This window comes from Excalfactoria chinensis, chromosome 3, assembly GCF_039878825.1.
Source record: "Excalfactoria chinensis isolate bCotChi1 chromosome 3, bCotChi1.hap2, whole genome shotgun sequence".
Lineage (NCBI taxonomy): Eukaryota > Metazoa > Chordata > Aves > Galliformes > Phasianidae > Excalfactoria > Excalfactoria chinensis.
Window position 1 is genome coordinate 66,917,507 of NC_092827.1, and position 24,971 is coordinate 66,942,477.

The 24,971-nt window shown below is 36.6% G+C and overlaps 1 protein-coding gene across 3 annotated transcripts in view; it reads left to right on the forward strand.

Moving 5' to 3' along the window:
- Positions 1-24,971, forward strand: part of TTC13 (tetratricopeptide repeat domain 13) — a 34,453-nt gene that overhangs the window by 729 nt on the left and 8,753 nt on the right. For 2 of the 3 annotated variants that reach the window (XM_072331800.1, XM_072331801.1), the window contains exons 2-17: positions 1,423-1,517; positions 3,424-3,499; positions 5,234-5,304; positions 7,209-7,274; positions 8,727-8,819; positions 9,577-9,693; positions 10,248-10,358; positions 10,790-10,872; positions 11,800-11,941; positions 13,748-13,922; positions 14,331-14,487; positions 15,522-15,652; positions 15,971-16,103; positions 18,491-18,583; positions 21,851-21,934; positions 23,228-23,312. In XM_072331800.1, the coding sequence (XP_072187901.1) occupies positions 1,423-1,517; positions 3,424-3,499; positions 5,234-5,304; positions 7,209-7,274; positions 8,727-8,819; positions 9,577-9,693; positions 10,248-10,358; positions 10,790-10,872; positions 11,800-11,941; positions 13,748-13,922; positions 14,331-14,487; positions 15,522-15,652; positions 15,971-16,103; positions 18,491-18,583; positions 21,851-21,934; positions 23,228-23,312 (1,712 nt within the window). The remainder of the gene's footprint in view (positions 1-1,422; positions 1,518-3,423; positions 3,500-5,233; positions 5,305-7,208; positions 7,275-8,726; positions 8,820-9,576; positions 9,694-10,247; positions 10,359-10,789; positions 10,873-11,799; positions 11,942-13,747; positions 13,923-14,330; positions 14,488-15,521; positions 15,653-15,970; positions 16,104-18,490; positions 18,584-21,850; positions 21,935-23,227; positions 23,313-24,971) is intronic. The other variant, XM_072331802.1, reaches the window with a different exon arrangement.

A 24,971-nucleotide genomic window follows, 5' to 3' on the forward strand; every position in this document is an offset into this window, starting at 1 on the left:
AATTGAAAACCAGCACGCTAACCCTCAGATAGCAAGGAGTGGGTACACAGCTACTTAAATCTTGCTGCTAAGCAAATAGCCAGTTTAAAAGTTCCCTTAAGCTTTCAGCTGTTGCTTTAGTTCTCCTTTACCAGAAGCCAAGAACCTTGTTGTCTCACAGTGTTTCTCTTGCATCCACCACAAGATCTGGGCTACTTTCTTTGCTGTTTGTGCTTTACGTTGTCAAGAAGAAAGTGTTGTACAGCTGTGAGTGTACCTAACGTGTGGACAAAGGCAGGGGGTGACGGGTCCTTTCCCCCTATCCCTTGTAACAGATAGACTGTTATTACATTCTGCCACCTCATTCACAAATTCTTTCACTACATTTTCACTACTATACAGGAAACAGTTGTGGAGGTTGTAAGCCACATCTGCATCTTTTTGTTTTGACTTGAGAAGCAAGTTTGCTCAACAGGCCTGCTGGATGGTTGCTAGCTGTCATGACTTAGAGCACCGATATGGTGCAACTCATGTATTAATGATGCTGCTGCCTGTGACACCGGAGAGGAGAGTTCTGACCAACATTAAGAATGAGGCAGAGCTGAAACTTCCCAGCAGCAGTGCATTCTTTCTGGATACGAATCATGAGCCACTGTTCTTACAGGGCTTCCCAGCTTTAAACTTTGACACGCTTTTCACTAGTGCTGCCTGCTTCTCTTTGGTCTGTGTTTGAGAGAAATGGGCAGTTAGCTGACTGGAGACTGAGACTTCACCTCCATCAAAATGCACGCGTAGCACTTCCTCCAGAAGTTAATGCAAACACACTGAAATGTGCAAACGTAATGCAAGCAAGACTGAAAAGCTAACAGTTCTTTTGGGATAGCAGTGAAAGTACCGTGTAGATCAGACAGTGACTTCAATGTGGGCTTTTGTAATATCGTTTATTTCTGTTGTTGTTGTTGCTGTATACTTTGCTAGTCTTTTTCTTTGCTGTTTCAAGAGCTGTGTTTGGCTTTCTCACATTTCTAGGTTTGAGTCAATCTTGGGCATCCTTAGTAATATTTGTGGAAGACTTTCTATATATTTAGTTTGTTGTGGTTTGCTATATTTTCTCTACTTTTTGTAGTCTTTGTTTTGTCTTTTACTTGGGTGTTTCTCTACCTCCTTTCCATTTATCTTCCTCCGTAGAATTGAAATGATGATTTGAGATTCAATTTCTTGGACCAGAGATCAGCATCACCATATCAAATGGGGATATGTCTCCTGCTTCCAGTTTCTTTCCCTTTTATTCCTTATCTGACTTTTCAAACATTCCTCCCCCCCCCCCCCCCCCCCCCCATGTATTTTTAGCCAGTAGCATAAACAGCAGTAGTGAATACGAGGAATGTGGTAGTGGAGCACGTCTGAATTCTTCAGGTATTAACTATCTCTCTTTTCCCCTAGATTCATCATTTTTGCACTTCCAGGAATCAGACTGTGATTTAAGAAGCTCTTCGTCTTGTGAGTCCGTGCTTTCTCTCAACACAGAAAAAATTCTGGTATGCTATCAAGAATGTAATATACAAAACAATTTTAAATAGACTGTTGAACTGATTTGAACTGCATAACTGGTTTGAATGAATCAAATAACTGTGTTAATCAGTAGAGATGTGTCTCCAAAAGATCAAGTATGAATCAACTAAAGTTGATCATTAAAGAATGACTTCATAGTACTCCATCATGAGTCTCTAGGGCTCCCAGCGGTTCATATTAATTGAAGCTGGTCAGATCTGTCTAGTCTAGGAGTACCAGCAGTTCTTTCTAAGGCAATGAAATGTATGTTAATTTGTTATAAGTTTCCTAGTTTCAAAAAAGATATTTTTTGAGGGTAGTTTTTGCTTGTTTGTATGTTTTAAGAGATCAAGAATACATTTAATTTGAAGCTGATGCAGTGATAAATTCTCAGTCGCTTCTCAAAGGCAGAATGACTTGTAGTTTTTTTGCACACAGAGCTGCAGGATATCTAACTTGTGACAGGATTCAGTTTGTTGAAGTGTGTATTGCCTTCACATTCCAGGGAGTTAAATACCAAAAATAACTTTCTGAAGCATGCTACCTGGAAATTACCTTAGGACAAATGATGATGCAAAAAGATTAGTTTTGGAGGTTTGTGGTTTGTGAATACTTGTGCAATGTAGGTCGGTATACCTGTTGAGCCCTGCTTATTCTTCTGTTCTGCTTAATTACTTTTAATTAATGATAGAAGGGCTATTAAATTCCATTGTACTGGGTAGAGTATTAATTCTCTGTGTTACATCTGAGCTCACACATTGTCTCTTGTTTCAACAAGAACAGTTTTTAGAAAATAGTTTGCTGATCTTATGTACCCTCCAAAATGTTGTTTAAAACTCTGAAGAGTTGGTCTAAGATTTCTTATTACATTACCTAATACACATTAAGTGTACGGGGCAGGAAGTGTTCTTTTGGTTTAGGATGGTTACTTTTGCATCTGTAGGTCATTGAAATACCTGTCATGGATACAAGTAATTGGATTTCTTTTGACTGAAGGAGCCAAAATACAAAAAAGAAGGGAGGAGGACAAAGTTCAGTCTTCTCAGAAATTAAGATGATAACGTTCTGTGAAGTTTGAAGTGTTAGACTGTCTTCTGTGAAGCAGAAGATGCATAGGTGCAGTTTACCCGGAGCAAAAGATGAGAACTGAACAGTGAGAGAAATTCATTTTTCCATTCTTACTTCTTAGAACGGTTTTGAAGGCTTTTATTAAGTGATCATTTTGAATGTTCTTAACATGTACTGCTCCGATAGGCTTGCAGCTATCTGTGGAATACAGTTGTGAAGATGAACAGGGTACAGTATTTCTGTATTCTAGCTGTTGTCTCTGGCAAAATTGTTTTCTGGCGATAGACTGTTTGAGGAACATAAATTTTAACCTTTGTTCAGCCTGCTTTAGTCTCATCATTAAATAAAGGTTGTTAGGAGGACAGTCTTTTCCTTTTAACATGGCATTACAAAGTTAAACTTGGCTTTTATTGCCGGAGTTATTTTCTTTTCAGTGTTTCATTTTGTTTTACTCTTTTGTGGTACTCTTCCCTTTGTAGAGACAAAGGAATTAATTATTAATGGAGAACAGAAGCTTTCCCATGAAGTGGGATGTGTTATACTTCTAAAACTTCATCTTGGTTGTGATGCAGAAGTTGCAACCGCCACTGAAATGTGATAAGGTCCTTTCATCTGACACGTTTGGTTTATGGCCTTATGGTAGAAAGGACAGCAGAATCTTGCTGAAGAACAGTTTTTCTCCGTACAGAAGACTGGGAGTGTATTTGTTTTCATTCTTAGCAATCACAGTGGTCTTAACATTTTGATTTAAAGCATTCTCTGTTAAGTTTCTGTTAAATTATTTACCATAGTTTGCTAAACACTACAAACCATGATGTTTTACAGAGTCAAGCAAAGTCGCTTGCAGAGCAGAAGAGATTTCCATTTGCTACTGATAACGACAACACAAATGAAGAACTAGGTAAGGTGTCCTATATGGTTTGTGCAGGCGAATTGCATGCTCATTGGTAGCACTGAATATTTTGAAGCTAAGCTAACCATTCCTAGATGATACATTAGTTTAAAATGATCCTAAAAAGCCTAGAGAGTTGTCTTTGGTGTCTTCCCAAGAATCCTTCCTGCTATAATCACTGGAATTCATCACTGCATCTGCTTATGAAGTTGTTAAAAATTCATGATTAAATCCTATTAAGCTGTGTAAAATGTATTTTACTTCCCATTTTCTGTCATTACTGGTGTCTAAAACTTTTCAAGCATCCTGAAAAATTTACCAGTAGGACGTGGTTTCTGTCAAGCATAGGTCCATACATTCTTCCCATCAAGACAGTAGCAATTGTTGTCCTTTTGCAATCCACTGCTTGCTAATGTTTTTTTCAAAGTGCACTTGGTGCAGAAGATGGAGGTATTTCAAATAAATCAGCAAGGAATGCTTTTCTCAATAGCTTTGAGGAAGAAGTTACTTGCTCTGCTTCTGCAAATGTGTATCCTCATCAGAAACAGAGATACTGTGAGAGAGCAAAGAGATTACTGAGAGTGTATTTCAAGGAGGACAGCAGACTATCTTGTATAGCATCAAGGGGTGACTTTACTCTTAATTTATCTAAGAAAGCAAAAATAATCAAGTAGATTTTTGTTAATCTTGCTTCTGCTTTCAAGGGTTTACCCAGCAAAACTTGAGGGCTTCATCTCTTTTTCATTTATCTGGCAAACCTAACTATACTCATAGAATCATTCAGGGTATACTTCCATCCAGCAGGGTGATGTACTTCCATTCACCAGGGTGAACTTCCATCCAGCAGAAAAATAAATGATGCCTTTAATATCTGCTCTGGACTCTCAAGATTATGCCAGAAGGTCCCAATACCTGTGTTTGGCCTGTAGGCTGGTACCTATGTGCCCACTTTATGTCAAGTATGTCATAGCTTGAGGAGCCTGGGTCCTTCTAGAATCATGGAATCCTTAGAGCTGGAAGGGACTTTTAAAGGTCATCCGGTCCAACACCCCAGCAATGAATGGGGGCATGCATAGTTGGATCAGGTTGCCCAGGGCCTGATCCAGTCTATCCTTGATGGCCTCCACAGAACATGTTTTTAAAAAGAGTTGTCTGTTTCTTTGGTGAATACTTGGATTCTGCACCATGGGAAGGATGTGAGAACTTTAAACCTTTCCTATCTTAAAATGGGTAAAGATTGTGCTTTTCAATCTCAGTATAAAAATAACAGAATCACTTCAGTTTTTCTATATATTTCTTGTGAAGGAAAAAATTGTGAGCTAATAAAGTTGAGCAAAATGTGCAAATGAGTAAAATCAAATGTTTTCTAATGGATGTGCCAAAAAAGCTCACAACTTGAGGGGTCATCTAGGGCCATCAAAGGGAGTCATGGTGTCTTTTCTACGGCCAAGTACTTCAGAAGCTAACATGAACTCTTTCCTGTACAGCTTGTAAAAAGGAGAGGTGTAAAGCAAACACAGAACTCCAAAACAGCTCTGATGAATGTAATCCAAATTGAATAATTAACAAATGGTAGGTAATGGTTAAAGAAAGCAATTTTTAGTGATGGTTTAGAAAACCCTTGGCTGTCTACCTCTTGTGTGCAATATAAGGACTAATACATTTCACAGTTTGGTTGTATTTAATATATTTTAAAAACAACTGCTTTTTGATGTTTGTCTTACACTTGTATCTTCTTTTTAGCAATCGCTTACGTGTTGATTGGCAACGGCTTGTATGATGAAGCCATACGACAGTTTTCAACAATGCTACAGGTAAGCTTTCTTTTTGAACTCCTTAAGTTAAGTATATATAACTACAACTTATGGCTTTTAGCACAACAGGTGTAGAATTAAAGTTCTTAAAGTGAGAGCAATTGCTCTGTTATTTGTTCTTTTTTATTTTTTTTTTGCATCCAAACGGAAACAGGCTTTTAAAGTGAGGCAGTTCAGTGTCTCTTTGGGGGGTTACTTTTCTCACCTGTAGGAATAATGTTTTTATGACTTTTTGAAGAAAGGGCACCTTCAGAAACTGACACGTGCAAAATTGAAGTTCCTTTAATATCTGTCTTAGGGTGTTGACAGTGATCTTTTTAATTTCTATGTGTGTGGGAGGAGGTGGGCTGCAGTTGTTACTAGTAACATAAGGAGAAAACTAAATGAGATCATTTATTGCTAGTGTCAAATATCCTGTTATGTTCTCAGTGATATTCTGAATCTTCTATGAGTCTAGGTAGCCACATAAGAAAACAAATAACAAAAGCCCAACACCTATGGCTGATTTTGTACTACTGTATTTGCATGGCTAAGAACCTGTGGCTACTAGAAGTATGTGCCTGGTTTTTGTTTTAAACTGATGGTAGTGCACAAATGCAAGTGATAAGTAGGAAATAGTATTGTGTATTTCAGTTCAAATCACATATGGCTCATGTTTAAATTGAGCGAAAATGTAGCAATTCAACAAAGTAATTGTAGGGAGCTTATCAGAGGACAAAAAAGGTTTGGAGCAGTTTTTTGTTTTTCTCAGGTATATAAAAATCTGTCATTGGTTTGTTTCTGATATGAGGAATGATTTTATTTACTTATCTTTCCGATGATAAATCATGCTTCCAAAATCCTGGAATTATAGGGCACTTCTGCTTTATAATTCTGATGGGTAAGAAGGTAAAGAGTCAAGATAAGCAAGATACAGTAACTCTAGAAAGTTGCTATGAAAAATGTGTGTGTGGTAGAGTAGATTTGTAAGGCACACATTTTGGTTGAAGTCACGGATTGGATGCCTCAGAGAATGTAGACTGGTTGCTCTTCCATAATTTTAAACATAAAGCAAGTGTTAGAACACTTAACAAAACAGTCATGTTTAGTCACTGTATTAAAAGTAGGAAAGTTACCTGAAGCTGACGTTGGCAGTTGTACACTTGGAATCATCTGAAGTCTGGCAAACTGTCAGCACTGGTTATATCCCTTATCTGTTGTTTAGTCAGTGAAGTAATTTGCTTCCTGGCAGTTGTCCCAGGTAAATGAGACCAGGTCTATTCTGCAGACTGCAGTAGTATGTACTGTGTACAAAACAGGCTGCGTACCTGCTTGCAGTTATGGTGTGTGATTCCTGACTGACTTTTAGGAGGAAAATGACAGTATAGGTGTAATCATGCCAGGAAAACCTTCTTGTAATTGTTGTTCTTCATATTTGAATGGAAAACCATGGCTGGATTAAATTTTATTGGACAAGATTTTTCCCTGCTAGAATCTAGTAGAATCTAAACTCATTTATTTTTGTGTTATAAAACTAAATCGTAAATACGACTAGAAGAAAAGAATATAAAAGTATACATGTATCTCTTCTGTATCTTGCTATTGGGTGCTTTTGCTATAAACTGGTGTAAAAAAAACCTCTGTGGATAGCATTATTTCTCATGTGAAATCTCTTCTTTTTCATCAGATTAATGGAGATGTTTAGCTCGTTTTCCTGACAAGTAAATTCCTCAATAATTCCAGTAAATTAAATAGGAAGTTGTGAGCACATAAAGGTACAGGTTGTAATGCAATCAACTTAGTATCTTCGCCTGGCAACGGTGATTGTTTATTGCTTACTGGTTAATGTTTACAGGAGTTAAATGTACTCTGAAGAAAAATGCTTATTTTTTAACTGACCGTAGCACCTGTTTTCAATCTAACAGGAAGAACCAGAGCTGGTTAGTGCAATTTATGGACGAGGGATAGCATACGGGAAAAAAGGACTCCATGTAAGTAAATAATTATTTAAAGTAAAATTTAATGAATTTTTTGAATCTAAACTATAAGAAGGCCTGTTGGAGGGGGAGGAGCTAGTTTGATTAGATATGTACCAAATTGATAGGTACGTACTAAATAGTTTTGTGCTGTCTTGCTGTAGTGGTGCTGAAGTGTTCCACCTCCTACTCTTGGTTGGTACTCTGTAACATAGTGATCTCTTCTCATAGAATCATTGATTCTATGGGCTGTACTACTTGGCCTATGGGTATGTTACCTTTGTATAAGCGTGGAAATAAAGCAACATATGAAGCAAGAGTGCCAAAGGTGAATATATAGATCTGATTGTGAGTGGTGAATGGTAAGGCTGAGGGCTGGAAGCCACATCCACTGGGAGGCATTAATTAAAAATGTAACAGGCAAAATCTTCTAAGAGATGGTTCTTTGAACTCCAACTGAATTTAGTTTCATATCTTGTCAGTATTTAGAAATGAAGAAGTTTTACTGCAGTGTGGAACGATCATCAGCCCTTGCAATCCAGGAGGCTTTATATTGCTTCTTGGTTGCCATGCTTCATGAAATCTGTATTTCTTTTAATTTGCTCAAAAAGATTTGAAATAAAATTATTTAGAGCTGCTGAAAAATGTCTTGAGCAAAAGTAAGTTTTAAAGTCACTTGAGTTTCTGTAGCCTATTAATTCATGATTGAGTAGTTTCTGGATATTCTAGAGGGAGGAAGAGTTGAATAAGTTCTTGAAAGTTTACTTCATGCAGGATCTTTAATTCTTTACAGTTGCTGGTGGGATATTAGAATCTCTCACTTTTGCATGTTTTTAACACCATTGTGGTTTGTTGAGTTATATTGGATGCTTAGACAGTTTCCCTTCATAAAAGATGGCTTCTCTGAACAATACTGTTGAGTTACAAGAAGGTGATAATTAGCACCTTGGAAATTTCTTTGCCTTAAAAAGTGAATGAAATCTAATTCAGAACTTGCTATATAACATTTATTTATTTATTTATTTATTGTGTAGGTGAAGTAACTGCTCCCATCCTACAATCTATTGAGGGAAATATAAAAACTTAGAATAGATATTGATCATCAATCTATTTGCTGGAACTCCTACCATTAAGTTATTGATGGTACTCATGAAAATACTGTTGTGATTTCATGTGAGAGCTTGATCCACCTTTCCTCCCAAGCCGGATAACTGTGCATCTGTAAACTCCATGTTGATTCAGCTACATAAATGAACTGCTAGAAGGGCAACACAAAGTTGAAATGTACAAGCAGAGTTTGTTTCTGTTAACATGTGGGAATTTTTTCAGTTATTTGTGGTATACTGCATCTTAGTCTTGTTAGTAAAGGTGTGTAAGGCATTGTTACCAAATTAGTTTGAATTTGGTCTTCAGGGTGTACTACTCTAAGTATGCAAAGTTGTTTACCTTGTTTTTCTCTCATTTCAGGATATGAAAAATGCTGAACTTGCTCTTTTTGAGCTTAGTAGGGTAATTAGTCTAGAACCAGATCATCCTGAAGTATTTGAACAGCGAGCAGAAGTGAGCATTTTTTTTCTCTTTTTATCCTTTTGGAAGTCATTGCTGTTATATAGCATTTTCAGTGTAATTTCTGGAATGTTTACCTTGAAATTTAAACGTGACATTACTGTAGCCAATGGAATAGCACTGCATGTTGCAGCTTACTGTTAGTACAAGTTGGGAAGATACCCACCTTACGAAGAACAAATTTTTAATCAAATGCTTTGGTTTTATGTTTATGAATATAATGAAATGTCATTTGGAGGTGCAAATAGTTTTTGTTCAGCCAGTTAAGCTATTGAAAATGGATTTCAGGAAGTTAAGATATCTAACTCAGGAGCATGCTTAACTCAAAATAATGTGTATCAATAGTAAGTGCCATAAAATGAAATACTAAGTCATAATTTTCATGTTTTTAATTGTTTCCAGTACGTTTCATAGTAACATTTATCTTAGAGATATGAAAGATGTTCGTTTAAATGGAAAATGGACAACCTTTGGTAGGGTGGAATGTTTTGCTTTTATTGAAAAAGATTTATGAGAACATCTTAATTCTTTTTCTAGTTGATTATGTTGGAATTCTTTGAAATACAATATTTTTCTTTGACTTATTTTTATTTGAAACACTACGTTTTTGCAAATGGTGATGATAGTGGTGAAGTACAGTTGTATTCCAGGGGGAAACTGCTTTCAGATTTTCCATTTCATTTATAAGAGCTAATAAATAAATAAATAAATGAAAACAGCAGTGAAACATACATATTTATTTGTCCCTTAGATACTGTCCCCACTGGGACGAATCAGTGAAGCATTATCTGATCTCACCAAAGCGATTCAGTTACAACCATCAGCACGGCTCTACCGACACAGAGGTACCCTGTACTTCATATCTGAGGTTAGTAGATTTGGGGGATCCTGTTTGGTTTTGGTTGCGTGGGTGTTTCTGTTGCTGTCCTTTTTTGCTTTTAGTACCAGTTGTTACTGTTGTTCGAGAGCATCTTTGGTATTTAAATGAAAAAACAGCAACAAAAGTCCTGCTTTTTGTGTATTTAACTTTCCAGAAGATCAGAGGTATTCAGTGATTTCATTTGCTTTTCTATTTAATGCAGAGAGCAGGTGTATGGTTTACTTCAACTGCACATCTCTAATTATTTTGATCATTCAAAGAATCAGATATAGGTATAGTTTTGACTTATAACCTACTGCTATGTTTAGGCAGTATTTTAGATATCAGTCTCACAAGAAAAGAAGATATAGCCAATACAGTAACTGCCATATATCTTAAAGTAAATTAATAGAAAATCCTAATACCATGTTTTGTTGTTTGTCAGTTGTCTTACACGTTGGAGATATGTTATTTGATTTAAACATTGATTTTATGAAGATACAAATTTGTATCCCTCTTTATTTATATTTTTCCTCTGTCACCTGAAATGTGCTTTATTGTAGGATTATGCAACGGCCCATGAAGATTTTCAGCACTCACTGGAACTGAACAAAAATCAGCCTATAGCTATGCTTTATAAGGGCTTAACATTTTTTCACAGAGGGCTTTTGAAGGTAAAGTAATATTAAATAATAGTTTATATGGAATAAGCTAGGTATTGATATGCTTTTATATTTTTCTCACATAAAGACTTTTTTTAAGGCATAAGAGTACAAGCTGAATGAAAATGCTATTGCTTTTGATCCCATTGCTAACAATATAATGCTCCATAATATGACGTGTAAGTACTGCTGACCTTGCTGGATATGGATGAATATACGACGCATAATTGATGATGTGCGTATGTGATGCTTTCAGAGATGTTTGTATTTGGCATCCCTAAGATCTCTATGATGTTATCCCGTTCATTTTTTTCCATGGAATGGCAACTTCTTAGGGGTTTGTAAAGGAAAAAGGAATGAATAGGAAATAATGCTAAATGATTCCTTGAATGGGCTAGAAGACAATCAAGGAAACTGCTAATATCATGTTGGTGTCTTTACAGGAAGCCATTGAATCTTTCAAAGAAGCTCTGAAACAGAAAGCAGACTTCATAGATGCCTATAAAAGTCTAGGACAAGCCTACAGGTAATGACAGTGAGAAATAAAGTTGTTTTTTTATATAATAATTTAAAATGTACTCCTAAATTTCATATGTTTGTTACAAATCCATACAGAGCTGTATGTGTATTCAGTGGTTTCCCAGGCCAGTATGGCATGTCAGGTGTTCAATACCAACTATCTCTAGGTTTGCTTTGTAATTTTAATTCAGTTCCCAGAAGCTCCTGATCGAAGGTTAGATGAATAGCACGTATTTAGCATACCTAAATCATATCTCACAGATGTTTTCTTTGACAATGGAAGCATTTAATACAAAATATATTTTTATATTTCATTATTGTGCTCATTAGTTGCTGAGATTACTGTGCTACTTAAATTTATGAACAGCACGTTGCATTGTGAATATGGCTTTTTTAGCAGCAGTTGTCTGTTACATCCTTTATAAGTTATCTCAACAGTTAAATCGAGCAGAGTTGATACAAATGTGTTAATTACAGATTTTTAGTGACATGATCGTGTGTTCTTTTTCATCAGGCTGTATGCTTCCTTCAGCATACAGAACGTGCGTTTTTCACTGAAAGCAATGGTTTACATTTGTTGTAGAATCATTGAATATCCCAAGTTAGAAGGGACCCATAAGAATCATTGAGTCCAACTCCTGGCTCTATAGAGGACCAGTCATGTGTCTGAGAGCATTGTCCTGATGCTTCTTGATTGCCAGCAGGCTCAGTGCTGTGACCACTGCCCTGGGGGGGCCTGTTCCACACCTCAGCCACTTGCTCTGGCCACTAAAAAACAGTTGCAGAATTCTTACATTTCTTAAGGAAACTTTCCAGTGACGTTGCATGCCTTTTTAATGGTATCTCCTGTGGACACATGAAAGCAACTCTTTGTTTGTTTGTTTGTTTTTTTACTTTCTGTATTCCTCACTTTACACTTTGTGGAATTCCATAGGGAACTTGGAAACTTCGATGCTGCTACAGAGAGCTTCCAGAAGGCTTTGCTGCTAAATCAAAATCATGTTCAAACATTACAGCTGAAAGGAATGATGCTTTATCATCACGGTAGCTTAGATGAAGCACTGAAGAATTTTAAGGTATGCAGTAGAAGGCCCTAAGTTAATACATTTAAAAATGTTTTAACAAGGAGTAGCAAATAAGTGTTTTACATTCTGAATGCAAAAGTGTTTGTGTTAAAACACAGTTTTGAAGTCTGTCGTAAAAAGATACTTAAACCGTACTGTTGGAAACTGGAAATGAAATTTGGCTGAAAGTTACTTCTTCTGACTGCAGGATGAATTTCTGAAAATGAAGCACTAGTTGAAAAGTTTTCTCTTTTTTTTTGCTAATGCTTTAATTTGAGTTGAAGCCTAATGTTTTTTTTATAATTAAGGGAAGGAAGTATTTAGTCTTCTTTCTAATTTTAAGCTTAAAAGCTTTTTTTTGCTTACTTCCTTTGTTTGAAACCACTGTCGCTATACAGTGATTTGTCTAGCTTGCAAAAAAAGCCAACTGTGTGTTTCTTGCTTCTTTCTGTGCATGTTAAGTAACAGTCTCATTTTGCAGGCAAAACAATAAAATATATGTTGATCGTGTGTTTAAATCCTAAAAAAGTACTTGAAATGAGATGTCCACATGTGTGTCCTGAATGAATAATAGAATGGCCTGGGTTGAAAAGGACCATAACGATCATCTAATTTCAACCCCCTGCCACATGCAGGGCCTCCAACCACCAGACCAGGCTGCCCAGAACCATGTCCAGCCTGGCCTTGAATGCCTCCAGGGATGGGGCATCCACAACCTCCTTGGGCAACCTATTCCAGTGGTTCACCACAGTCTGTGTGGAAAAACTTCTTCCTAATCTCTAACCTAAACCTCCCGTCTCAGTTTTAAACTATTCTCACTTGTCCTGTCACTGTCCACCTTTGTAAACAGCTGTTCCCCCTCCTGTTTATATGCTCCTTTCAAGTACTGGAAGGCCACAATGAGGTCTCCCCAGAGGCTTCTCTTCTCCAAGCTTAACAAGCCCAGTTCCCTCAGCCTTTCCTCATAGGAGAGGTGCTCCAGCCCTCTGATCATCTTAGTGGCCTTCCTCTGGACCTGCTCCAAGAGCTTCCTGCCCTTCCTGTGCTGGGGCCCCAGGCCTGGACGCAGTACTGCAGATGGGGCCTCACAAGAGCTGAGTAGAGGGGGACAATCACCTCCTTCTCCCTGCTGGCCACTACTTTTTTAATGCAGCCCAAAACACAGTTGGCTGTGCTTATCCCAAGGAGCACTTTGTCAGTCATTACATGTATCTCTCCTGTAATGCAATGTGTAGATTCTGGTGTAATTGAAAAGATGTTTAAGCTTTTAAGGCAAATATGCTTTTCTAAAGAGATGTAACTGTCGAAAAAAAGAGTAATAGTGTTTAAATATAAACTTGCTCTGTGTTTAACATATAGTAAATATTTGACTCATGTAGTGAAATGCTCTAATGCATGAACTAGGGAAGACAGGGGTTGAAGAAATGACATGGCAAAAATTTTGAACTATTCAAAAATATCCCATCCCTATTATCATCAGGCATATGGGGCTTTTTCCCTAGGTGAATGAAACTATTGAAACTGTAATGCTATTACCACTAGTGCAAACATGATCTACTTTCATGACAGCAAATGTGAGATAGAGAATACATTTACACTGGCAGTTTTTTTTGTTTGCTTTAGTGAAGCTCAAAATAGTTTCCTTTCTTAAGGATTTGATGACCAGCATCTCTTGAAAGAAAATTTTGATGTAATATGGAACTTTATAATCAACGTATCTTTTCATTAGCGAAGGTCTGACCAAAGAGGTTAGTTTGTTGTAAGATATTCATTCTCTCTTTCTTGATCTAAGGGTGCTTTTTTCCTTTAATCTCTTAGAGGTGTCTACAGCTAGAACCATACAATGAAGTATGTCAGTATATGAAAGGACTCAGCCATGTTGCAATGGGCCAGTTTTATGAAGGCATTAAAGCTCAGACTAAAGTTATGTTAAATGATCCACTGCCGGGCCAGAAGGCTAGCCCAGAGTATCTGAAAGTGAAATATCTCCGAGGTGAGTTGGAATTTTGGTTTTCTAGTTTAATTTAGTTATGTTCTTTTTTCTTAATTCCTCTGAAAGTGCTCACACGCTTATGGTTATAGCCATTTTAAAGAAACCATCGTGTATTCTAGTGAGTGCTGTAGAGTATGTCATCCAAAAATCTACAGACTTAGCAATAGATCATATGGTTAAAAGCCAGCACCGTAAGTCAGATGTGTTTTTCTGTGTACTGGTAAATACTTTGCTGAAGTAGATGTATTTCTGTCTTGGAAATTAGCTAATAGCAAAATATTATTATCTAAAAGCAACGTCTTATTAAAATTGTATTGAGTAACTGACAAATATATAATCTGTGGTTTCGTATAACTACAGAAGTAAACTGGTACACAACCGGGTTTTAATTTCATTTCTTTCCTCCAGAGTATTCTAGATACTTGCATGCACACTTGGATACCCCTCTTACAGAGTATAATATTGATATAGATCTTCCTGGAAGCTTCAAGGACCACTGGGCCAAAAATCTTCCTTTTCTCATAGAAAATTATGAAGAACAGCCAGGGTTACAGCCACATATAAAGTGAGTATTTTTTATTGCTTTAAGCCTGCTCCAATGTTTTTTAAAATCTTGACTTCTACAAATGTCATTCTGAGACACTTAGACCTGCCTTTTCTGTGTGTAAGCCCTTTCCAAGATCTCTGGGATTGGAGTTGATCTATTTCATAAGAAAGAAAGAATGAAACTTAAGACAGGGTTTTGCAAGTTGATCTTCACATAATCAAGTAATATTGTTTTCCTTTACACACCTTTAATTATTTAAAATTCTATTTTGTCTTCTTTGCAAATAATGTTAAGATATTGATAAGTTTGAGATCCTCAGTGCAGCATTATGTAGCACCCTTGCTATAGTTTTGTCCTGTATGCTTTTATTTTGTTACAGGTATAATTTCACAGGCATTAAGTAGATTTTTAGTAACAGCTGAGTTTCACTGGGAAAAGCATTCTCTAGAATAATTTACGTAACCAGTATTTTAGAAAGAGCTCAGTCAACAAAGTAGATGTTTTAGGCTTGTCTTCAGAAACTAAATGAAGGGTAGTAATTTCACCTGCTATAAATGCATTGCTAGATGTGTTCTCATGTATTCCTTTTGTCTGTGCATAATGCTGAGTTAAGTGTTCGGCTTTGGTGTGGTCTGTTCCATATGCAAAACTTGTATTTTACAGAATTGAGAGAAATCACAGAATAAGGCTTTCAGTTTATGTATGTATTCTTTCCTTATTTTTAGCATTGATGCTCCTCAGGGTGTATGTAACACTGAAGGATGGCGTGTTGTCAATTAACTCAGTGCCACTTAATATGAGAGGTCTGAAGGCAAAATAGCTTTTGACAATAATAGGTTGAGTAGGACCAGGATTTGACTTCAGATATGGGGCATAACTGCCATATTGTGTGTATGTTTGGTGATGGTGAGGAGAAATGAGTGTTCTTTGTAAAGCTTTTGAGTATTTCCCACACTAGCTATATGGATTACCACACAAACAAATTGTGTTTTATAACTTTCAGGATTTATGTTGCCAAATTATGTCTGATGTATGTTTTTCTCTTCTGTAAGAGATGTATTGTTTCAGAATTTTGAAAGCTATAGGACTGATGTGCAAGAACTCATATGCGTAGCTGATCATCTGGGTTCCATGATGCAGTATGAGACACCAGGATTTCTTCCAAATAAAAGAATACACAGAGGTATACTGGAAAAGCTCTATAAAATTGAACAATAAAAAGTTAATGTAGTTACAATTTAATGCTCTGCCTTTGCTGTCTGTAAATTTATCTTAAGCTTTATGCATTTGATATCATTAAATAAATAGTTTTAAAATGAGAATAACAGTATCAACAGTTTGGTTGGAAATCATGATATCCCCATTCTGATTGATGTTGACAGTTTTGTCTCTATATGCATCACTTCCCTACTTTGGTTTTACTGTCTGTATGAAAATAAGCATTCTGGTTCTAATTGAATTTCTGCTTCTGTTGTTGTCTTTCTTTCCTCCCATCTCCCAGCAATGGGGTTGGCTACTTTAGAGGTAATGCAAGCTGTGCAGAGAACATGGGCAAACTCAAAAGTTCGGATGAATGGGAAAACAAGACTGATGCAATGGAGGGATATGTTTGATATTGCTGTGAAGTGGCGAAGGTAATGGTAAAAGAAGAGAGAAAACAAGCCTTAAGTTTAACAGTGGTGCATGCTTCAGTTAACCAAGGGGCTGAAATCAGAACAGGTAGAACAATTATTCTTTCTTTGCTAGAAACAGATGGATGTTAGCCTATGTATTTGATTGTATCTTTGTGAATATCCTCATCCAGTCTGAAAAGTCCAGTGCATTCCTTGAAGGGCTTTGTAACAATACATCATCTAAACAAAGAGATTAGACTGAGGAGTTCTGGGGTTTGAGGAGTGTTTGCTTGGTTTGGTTTTTTGTTTGAAGTTTGTAATGTAAACAGAGTAGATGAAAACAAAGATGTCTTACAAACATGGATTGGATCAGTTCTTAATCCACACATTTATATAATCGGATTCATCTGAAAAATTTGAATATGGGACTCTCTTAACATGTCTCCCAGCTTGCTTTTCTTTCACTTCTCCCAGTGCATAAAACGTTTATCATAAGAATATCTTTCATTTCAACCAATTTTTCTCTTTGTAAAGAAGTACATAGTGCAGAGTTTTTTTGGCACTGAGCTACTACCAATAGAGCTGTTTGTTCTAATTTTGTTAATTAGATGAGTAGCCAGTTATTTGGAAGTTATTATTATCATTTACTGCTTTCTATTGTAGGACATCCTTTTTTAGCCAAATTCTGTCTTTTAATACTCCATTTGTATATGTCATGCCCATACCACAGTATGTGCCTGGTATCGGTGGACCTTTCTGGTGTCCAATTCTTTAGAGAGAGGAATAAAAAACATAGGATATTCTCATCTGAAGTTACACTGAAAGCAAATTCTTTAGAGTTGTTAATAGACAAAATCTGTAGCAACATATCCATGTGATGATTATCGCATTGGTCTCATCACTTCAGCTTCCTTAGTGGAAAAAGTTACCAGCTTGGGCATCTGGTCCATAGGTGAGCATCTGCACTGATTAAGCCCAGTGATTAATATAACTTTGCAACCTGTCAACAGCAAGGGCCAACTATAGGTAATTAAGAAAGGTAGAACAAGCACATAACAGTCATCAAGAATATTTTTGCCACCTGCCATATTTTTTTGTGGCTTGTGCATTTCCTGAGTCAGAGTTCACATTTTTCTGTCATTATTCTGGCAGTAACATTAGCAGTTAAGTGTAAGAATGAACTGAGGCATATGTTTGGCTTTTTGTTTTGTTTTTTAAGACCAAGAAGTCATAATACAGCATTTATATTGGTTTAATTCTTTAGAAACCAAAAACCTGTAAAATATCTCTCATAATAGTTAATATTAGTCCACTACAAACTGGCATGCTGCAAAGTCAGATTCCCAATTCAGGAGTTTGATTCATTCATTTTTAATTCTGTATGGGTATTGGCATTGGCATAAGACATCAATCATACCATTGTGTTTAATTTTTGAGGAGAGCAAAAAATTCTCCCTTAGAACAAGTGAAACTTACCATAGGAGGAATCCAGTATATACCTTAGTCAGTAGGATGGCATTGTTATGTGTGGGTTCTGCTGGCAATGAGAGATCTTTTCTTTTGTCCAAAGCACCCTAAAAATGGAGTAATCGTGGGCACATTTGACCGAAGAATCCCAATTACTGTAGGCTAACTGATTTTGTTTATGTGATAGTAGCGTCTAGAAGCTGTAGTGAAATTGTGTCCTTATTATGCTTCTTTCTTCTGCAAAATAAAAGGCAATTTGTGTAGCAAAGAGCCTATTGTGTGATAGCAAGTTAAAGTATATAGGTAAAACAAACAAGGATGAGAAGAAATACAGTAATATCATAGTGTTAATAATAATAGTGCAGATCAACTAAATATAGTAGGCCAATTTGGAGCAGCAATCAGAGTGATAGCCTCTCCTTAAAAACAGATCTACCCAAAATATGTTTGAAGTGTATCAGCGGGACAGCACTAGGGAAACATCTGTTACCATTGCCTGGGCTACTGTTATTGATTTATTAAACGAAAGACATCAAAAGCAAGAAAAAGGGGAGAAAATGAATGCTGTCTACCTCTCTATGACTAAAAATATTCTGGTGGAACAGAATGATGCTTTAAGCATTGTCGGGATTGCACTTGAAAATACAGTTTTCCCTTATTTAAAAAGTGAGGGAAAGGTTTGGAGTAGCTTTTGAAAGCTGTGAAAGACCTTAAGATACGCCGTGACTTAGTTTGTAGCCCTTATTTTGTGTGAGCCATAGCTACGTGAAATGCTCAATCATATTCTTAGGAACATCCTAGGTATGTTTCCCTTCTTTGTGACCACTTAATTCTGGCTTTTACTAAAATTATTTAGCAAAAAAATTAGTGTAAGAATGAAGTTACATTAGAAATATTACATGAAGTGAAACGTGTGTCAATAACGTCTTTTGTCTTTGTAGGATAGCAGACCCTGACCAGCCTGTACTTTGGTTGGACCAAATGCCTGCACGAAGCCTTAGCAGAGGTTTCAATAACCACATTAATTTAATCAGGTATGAGATTTTCCAAAATTTCTCCGTACACACCGAAGAACTGAAATTTACTGGTTGTGAAACTGTTTGTGAAACAGTGTGCTGTAAGAATCGATGCACATGTCCATATTGTTTTGCCTCAGTATTTATTTTCTATTTTCTAACGGATCATTTGTTTATTGTACGCGCTCCTGATTTTCCCTCACAATTCCTCTTTCTCCCGGATTTCAAGGGATAAGTAGTAACTGGAAGATGCATATTTTTACATGCTGTTTTTAATTCCCAAACGATCTAAGATTTATATTTAAGGTAGAGTTCATCACAGTTCTATTGTTACAAACATCGCTTCTTGAAGACAGTGGCAGTGATTATGAAACAAAGCAGTTCTGTTACCGTTGTTCCTGACTTATAGAAGAACAAAATAGTATTTGTTTAGTCTCAGAGGATGTCAGATTAAAGCATAGGTGACAAAATAAGTAACCTGACGAGAGTAATAGGTGTACTTTCAAACCAAGGTAAAATTTAAGAATCAACCACTGTTGTACGTTCCATCTTCTCCCATGCTGCAAGACTCAACATTGTAGTCAAGACAGCGCTACTGCCCATTAAGTGGTAGAAGTGTGAGAGACTCGATGTGGCAACATCACTGTCAATCACAGGAGTAGAGGGTGTTTGTAAGTAAATACATAAGTTAGACTTCATCTTTTCTTCTCCCCTACTATCAGAAGTATTGAATCCTTGATCTGTCATTCTGTTTTTGTATCTGTTTCTTCCTTTTTGAGAAAGCATCTGGGAAAGGACAGGGGAAGTAAAGCCTACCATTCTACCAGGCTGTCCTTTGTTTTAAGGAGCAGTTACAGTGTAGTTTTAAATTCCACGTGAAAATCAGCGTTTGTTCTAACAATCTGCTGACTTTTGGACTGTGTTACGCTTAGGCTTCCTTCAGATTAAGTGTTACATTTGGGTTTCAAACTGTCTGTCTTTGCAGTTGCTGCATTCCTCTCTCCGCACACCTATGATCCAGCTCAAATAACAAGCTGTTCTTTGAGACAAGGGTCTGTTTCTATCTGTTTTTATCTTAAATTGGAGAAGAAGAGCCTAATTCCTATGTGGTCTGAACTTGCAGAAGACAAAGGCATCCACACAACAACACTGGGTTACTATGCTGAAATCAATATTGATCATTTAATCTGCAGAAGTGCATCCCTGTACAGGATGTCTGTTAGCAACTCTGTTTTTCACTGGCCAAAGTACTTTAATTGCTGGTGTTCTCTGCTGAGAGAAAAACAGAATTCACAATTCACTGGTCTGGTTATTATGTCTGTGTTGCAGAAATTTGAAATAAGCCTTGTGGAAGGCCTGCAGCTGATCAAACTTTAGTCTCGTGTTTGAATCAGCCTTGACTTTTGGAGACCTCATCACCATTTTTATCATATGTTTTAATAACAAATGGGTGATTCTCTGCAAGTTACTCTTTTGGGGCTTTTTTTTTTTGGAAGGAACTATAGATTTGAAACAAAACCACAAACTTCTGGAACATATTTAAGTTCTTTATAGTATCTAAACAAAAATGTAGTGCATTATAAAGTAACACAAGGAGATCAGACAGGCCTATTCAACAAAAAAATGGCTTCTAATTGAAGATATTAGTGGGCTACAGAACTATCACTTTTTTGTTGATAAGTGAGATCATTCTATGGTATTTCAACTGTTTTTCAGGAACATTGCTTTATATTAAGCTTAAGATTTGAAAATTATTCTGACTTCTTAGAGCATGTATACGTGAAAACTAAGAATAGTCTTGAGATTCAGCTGTATTGGCTGTCCTTACTAATTTGTAGGTCTGTACTCAAGTAGGACTATGGCTTATTTCTCTTCTGGCAAACAGTGAAACTTGGTAACAGTGATTTACATTAGAGAAGATGTTTCTGAAAGCTTGAGCTATTTCCATGGGCAAAACAAGGATTTGGGATCAACTAAACATTAGTGGTGTACTCTGTGTGTTTACAAAAAAAATCAAGGCACTCTCTGGAACACTGTTACTATTGAATCTTTTGATGGTAGTGCTCATCAAACAAGGAGAAAGTGGGAATAACCAAAATAGTGTCTGACCACCCAGTAAAAGTCTTCTACTGCTTTTAGATAGCTTTACAGACAGGTCTGATTTGCATGTATTTTCTGAGATGCCACTGGGGGAAAATCCAGTTCCTTATTCTGATGTGCTTCTGCCTGTTGTACAGATATTTTAAAAACAAATGGAAAATGATGGGACGTACAACAAGGGCAAATAATGTGCATAAACTTATCTTTGTCCTTCCTCTTTTCTTTCCTTCCCTCCCTCCCTCCCTTTACTTTGTGCAGATTTGTATGTGCTCTAATTCTGTTCAGTTTTTAAAGAGAGATTCTTCTATTACTATGAGAGAGGACCTACTGAAGAGTGAGATGGTGGAGTGAGACATTAGGGAGTTAAGCTGACAAAATAACTTAAAGTGAATAAAAGCCAAGTGTATACACCTTCTGTGATTCACCTTCCTGTGATTGACAGTGGTCTTGCTTCCTCAGAGAGCGATAACATTTGCTTTATAAAATCTTGTTTTGTAGACTGGGAGAAGAGGAAGGACTCCTACAAATGCAATAATGGTATGTAATTTTTCCTCTCAGAGTGGTTAGTATCCTAGCAGGGTTCTACCAAGTTTTTATTTATATTTTTCCATAGTGTTCTCTGGGGGAAAATGTGTTTATTTTGTTCTCTTCCTTCAGTAGTTAGAAGCCCTAGCTGTTAGGAGACAAAGCAGAATTAATTCAACATGTAGAGGTTCGGATGAATAAAGAAAACTGTATGTGGACTGTCAGAGTGTATCAGCCTCATATCTTGGCAAATATATAAATTGGGGAGTTGTTGGCTCTCAAAGTCAGTATGCAGATTCATAGTTCTCTCTTAGTTCTTCAATTTCTACTCGTCTAAAAGTCTGAGAACTATTGTATCTTTTTAAGAATCAATGATTATCATACAGGTAATGGATATGCAGAAAATAAGAAAATACCTGTGAAATACAGTTTATGTGAGAACAGTTCCAATGGTATGTGAATTTTTGTAGGTTCATCTTAGAATCTGCATTCAAAATTGGCAATGGACAGTTGGTACTTCAGAGACACCTCTGGTCTTTTTCTTCGATCTAAAAGCATCTGTGGATAAAACTCTGTCAAACTTTAAATGAGTAATGTTTGTGTCTTATCCTGGAACGCTGGTCTGGAAAATAGGACTCGAAACTCTGTTTTGTTTTGTAGGGGACAGGTGATTAACATGCGGTACTTGGAGTACTTTGAGAAAATTCTTCATTTTATCAAAGATAGGATCCTTGTTTATCATGGGTAAATTACTGATTTATTTATTTACTATCTTCCCTGTCCCCATACCTGCTGCTTCACTCCCTTGGTGATACTGATTTGAAATTTATGTAATAGCTAATTTCAGAAAGTCTGAAAGAGGGTGGTTTAGTGGCTTGTGATAGCAATGGTAATGGGAGGGTGGTTGGACTAGATGATCTTGTAGGTCCTTTCCAACCTTGTGATTTTGTGATTCTATGGTACTTTCTTAATTCTACTGTCTTCTAGTTTTCTCTGTTGTATTTCTGAATGGAAGTGCAATTCCTATTATTTGCCATTTAAACTAATAGGAAAAGTCATTACAATATGCTTATGATTAAAAAAATCTGTTGAATTTGTACCTGCTGTTTTGGCCTGAGTATAGGTCTCAACTCTTTCTAAATTTGACTTCTTGAAGATCTTCGTCATGTTCCCTCCAGGTAGAACAGAATACAGTTTCATTAACTATTGAGAATAATTTATTGAACAGTAGAGTGATAAATCCCATCTTTGTGAATGAAGAGAAGGGATTATAGAAGTTATGGATGGTAATTTTATATGAAACTGGTGTTTGACAAGTAGTTTTAAGGGAAAAAGGGAATCTTTACTACTTGTTACGCAGATGGGTTGTAGGCTTTGCAACCGTCTTCTTGCTTCAGTGCAGAATCTCAAACAGAAGATGTGACTAAGGATTCTAAAATCATTGTTGTTATCTTTTGCAAACTTTGATCACTTTCTAATAAGTAAAATATCTTCCCAACCCACAGCTCATTTGTGGTGACAGTGTTCTGGTAAATTTAAAAATTAAGAAACTCCCAAGTCCTCTCATTTTTTCTTTGACTTGATAATTTTTGTTAAATAAAGAGTTTTGTTGTTCAGTTTGATTTTGCAATGTAAATATTGAAAATGAAAGTGCAGAGAAGTCTTGAAACCGTTGGAAACATTTCAGAGTTGGAACACACAGAACAACCCCTTTGCCCACACAATCATGCAAACAGTTCCACGCTTCAGAGTGATCAACAGCAAATGAATAAGATAAATCTGAAGTATGTTGTTAAATTATGAAGCTGGGAAAAAAGAAACAGAGTTGATCTGGGACGGAGAGGTTTTGTTTTGTGTTTTAGAAAGGGTGCTAGAATAAGTGAGCGTGTGGCCAAGTATGAAGGAACTCTTTCAGAAAATGAGTTGTTTTCAATAACTCATGCAGCTAAGCATTGGTTAGCTAATTAGATTAAAGAGGTGGATTTGTTATAAGTGTTCAGCTATTGCAATTCTATATTTAGTTATTTCTTTTTCTAGTGCTAATAATCCAAAAGGGCTAACAGAGGTTCGAGAAGCTTTGGAAAAAGTACATAAAGTAGAAGATCTTCTTCCAATAATGAAGGTAACTTGAAGAAAACACTTCAAAATACACTGAAAATAATACAGTTTATTCTGGGATACATCCAGCTCACCCGAGGATGACAATTGTGTAAATTTAAAATGAAGAACACGAGACACTAACTCAAGTTATTTCAAATCTACATATGGAAAGTGTGACCTTCCCTTTGATAAATACAGATGTGTGGTGTATATTTGAAAGACTTGGTCTGGTTATGGTAACTACAGGAAAACAAAATGCTGAATATAATTCATTGAAGCCAGCCCTATCGGACAGAAAAGTCGGTGGTTAGATCTCCTGTAATGGGCTCACTGTGTGTGTGTCTGTGTGTGTATATATACAGTATGAAGAAAATAATTGAAGATGGGTCTGAAGGAGAAGCAGCATGTAAGCTCTTCTTGTGTTAGCACCATTCATGTAGGTCAGCACGTGGTGGAGGCTGGCAGAGGGGAACACAGGGGAGTGGCTGCCCTTAGCTGACTGATCACCAACCTGAAATTGTGCTTTGCATTCTAGTACTCTCGAATAAGGAGCTGTTAAAATCTGCAGTTTTTCTACTTCCTAGTGATGGTCCCTGTATGACGGCTGTGGATCATGAAACATACCAAATGTGTTATGTGTTCTTATCTGAAACACTGAGGCTTAAGCTAGGCTTAAGTCAGAGGTTTTACCCCGAATTAATCTAGCATGACCAGTATGTAAGCACTGAACAAGACTTCATTTAGAATCGAATAAAATTTGGGAAGGAGTAGCCATTCTAAATGGAGACAAACTCATAATTTCCTTGTCAGTATGTCTGCACTGTGGTTTCATGAATGGATCATAGATACCAAGTTATCTCTAAGCAATGCTGACTGATTGCTATAGAACAGCTATTGTATGATGCATTTACCTTGCTACTGCTGATGCACTGTCTGGTTTTGAATTTGCTTGCAGTAGCACCTACTTGTTGGTGCTCTATAAGTAACTTTACAGAAGCTATGTGGCTCAAGCTCTGAGTTTTTCTACGGGGTGTTTTTAATAGGTATTACAAATATGAGTGTTGTGTCATCGTTTTGGAAGTTCTTTTTTATACTCTTGTCTTGTTTTTGGTCTTTGAAGAGGAAACTGAGAGAATATGAGCTGAACCTGAATTCAAACACTTGAGATGAAGAGATGATAGATGTTGGGGTGCAGAGGCAGCCTAAGCCATCCCTACTGACAAATGAATATGCAAACAGAGCCCCATAGTATGCCTCTTATGGCTACTGCAGAATCACAGACCAGAAAAGAGAATTGCTATTAGTGGAGTTAAAAGTACAAGTTACTCCAAGACAATGAAGAAAATTATGAATAAACATAGTGGACTATATTTGGCTCAGCTCAAAAGTTTCTTAGAACTGGCAGCAAGTATTTTTCCTGGTTTTCATAACCTGTGCGTTTTGTCTGGTTTAACTCAACTGTATCCTATTCTGAATTGTAACTGAGCAGAATGCTGTTTCTCATTAGAGGCTTTTAGATTTGTTTCTTTAGAATAAATGTCGATGCTCTTTTAAACATAACATCCCAGATCATAAGTTCCATTTTAAAGTAAATAATTTGTCGTAGTAATTAATTCAGTGTTACTGCACAATAGTCACTATTAGGGCCTGTATAAAAGGAATGCCTGCTAATAATGACACA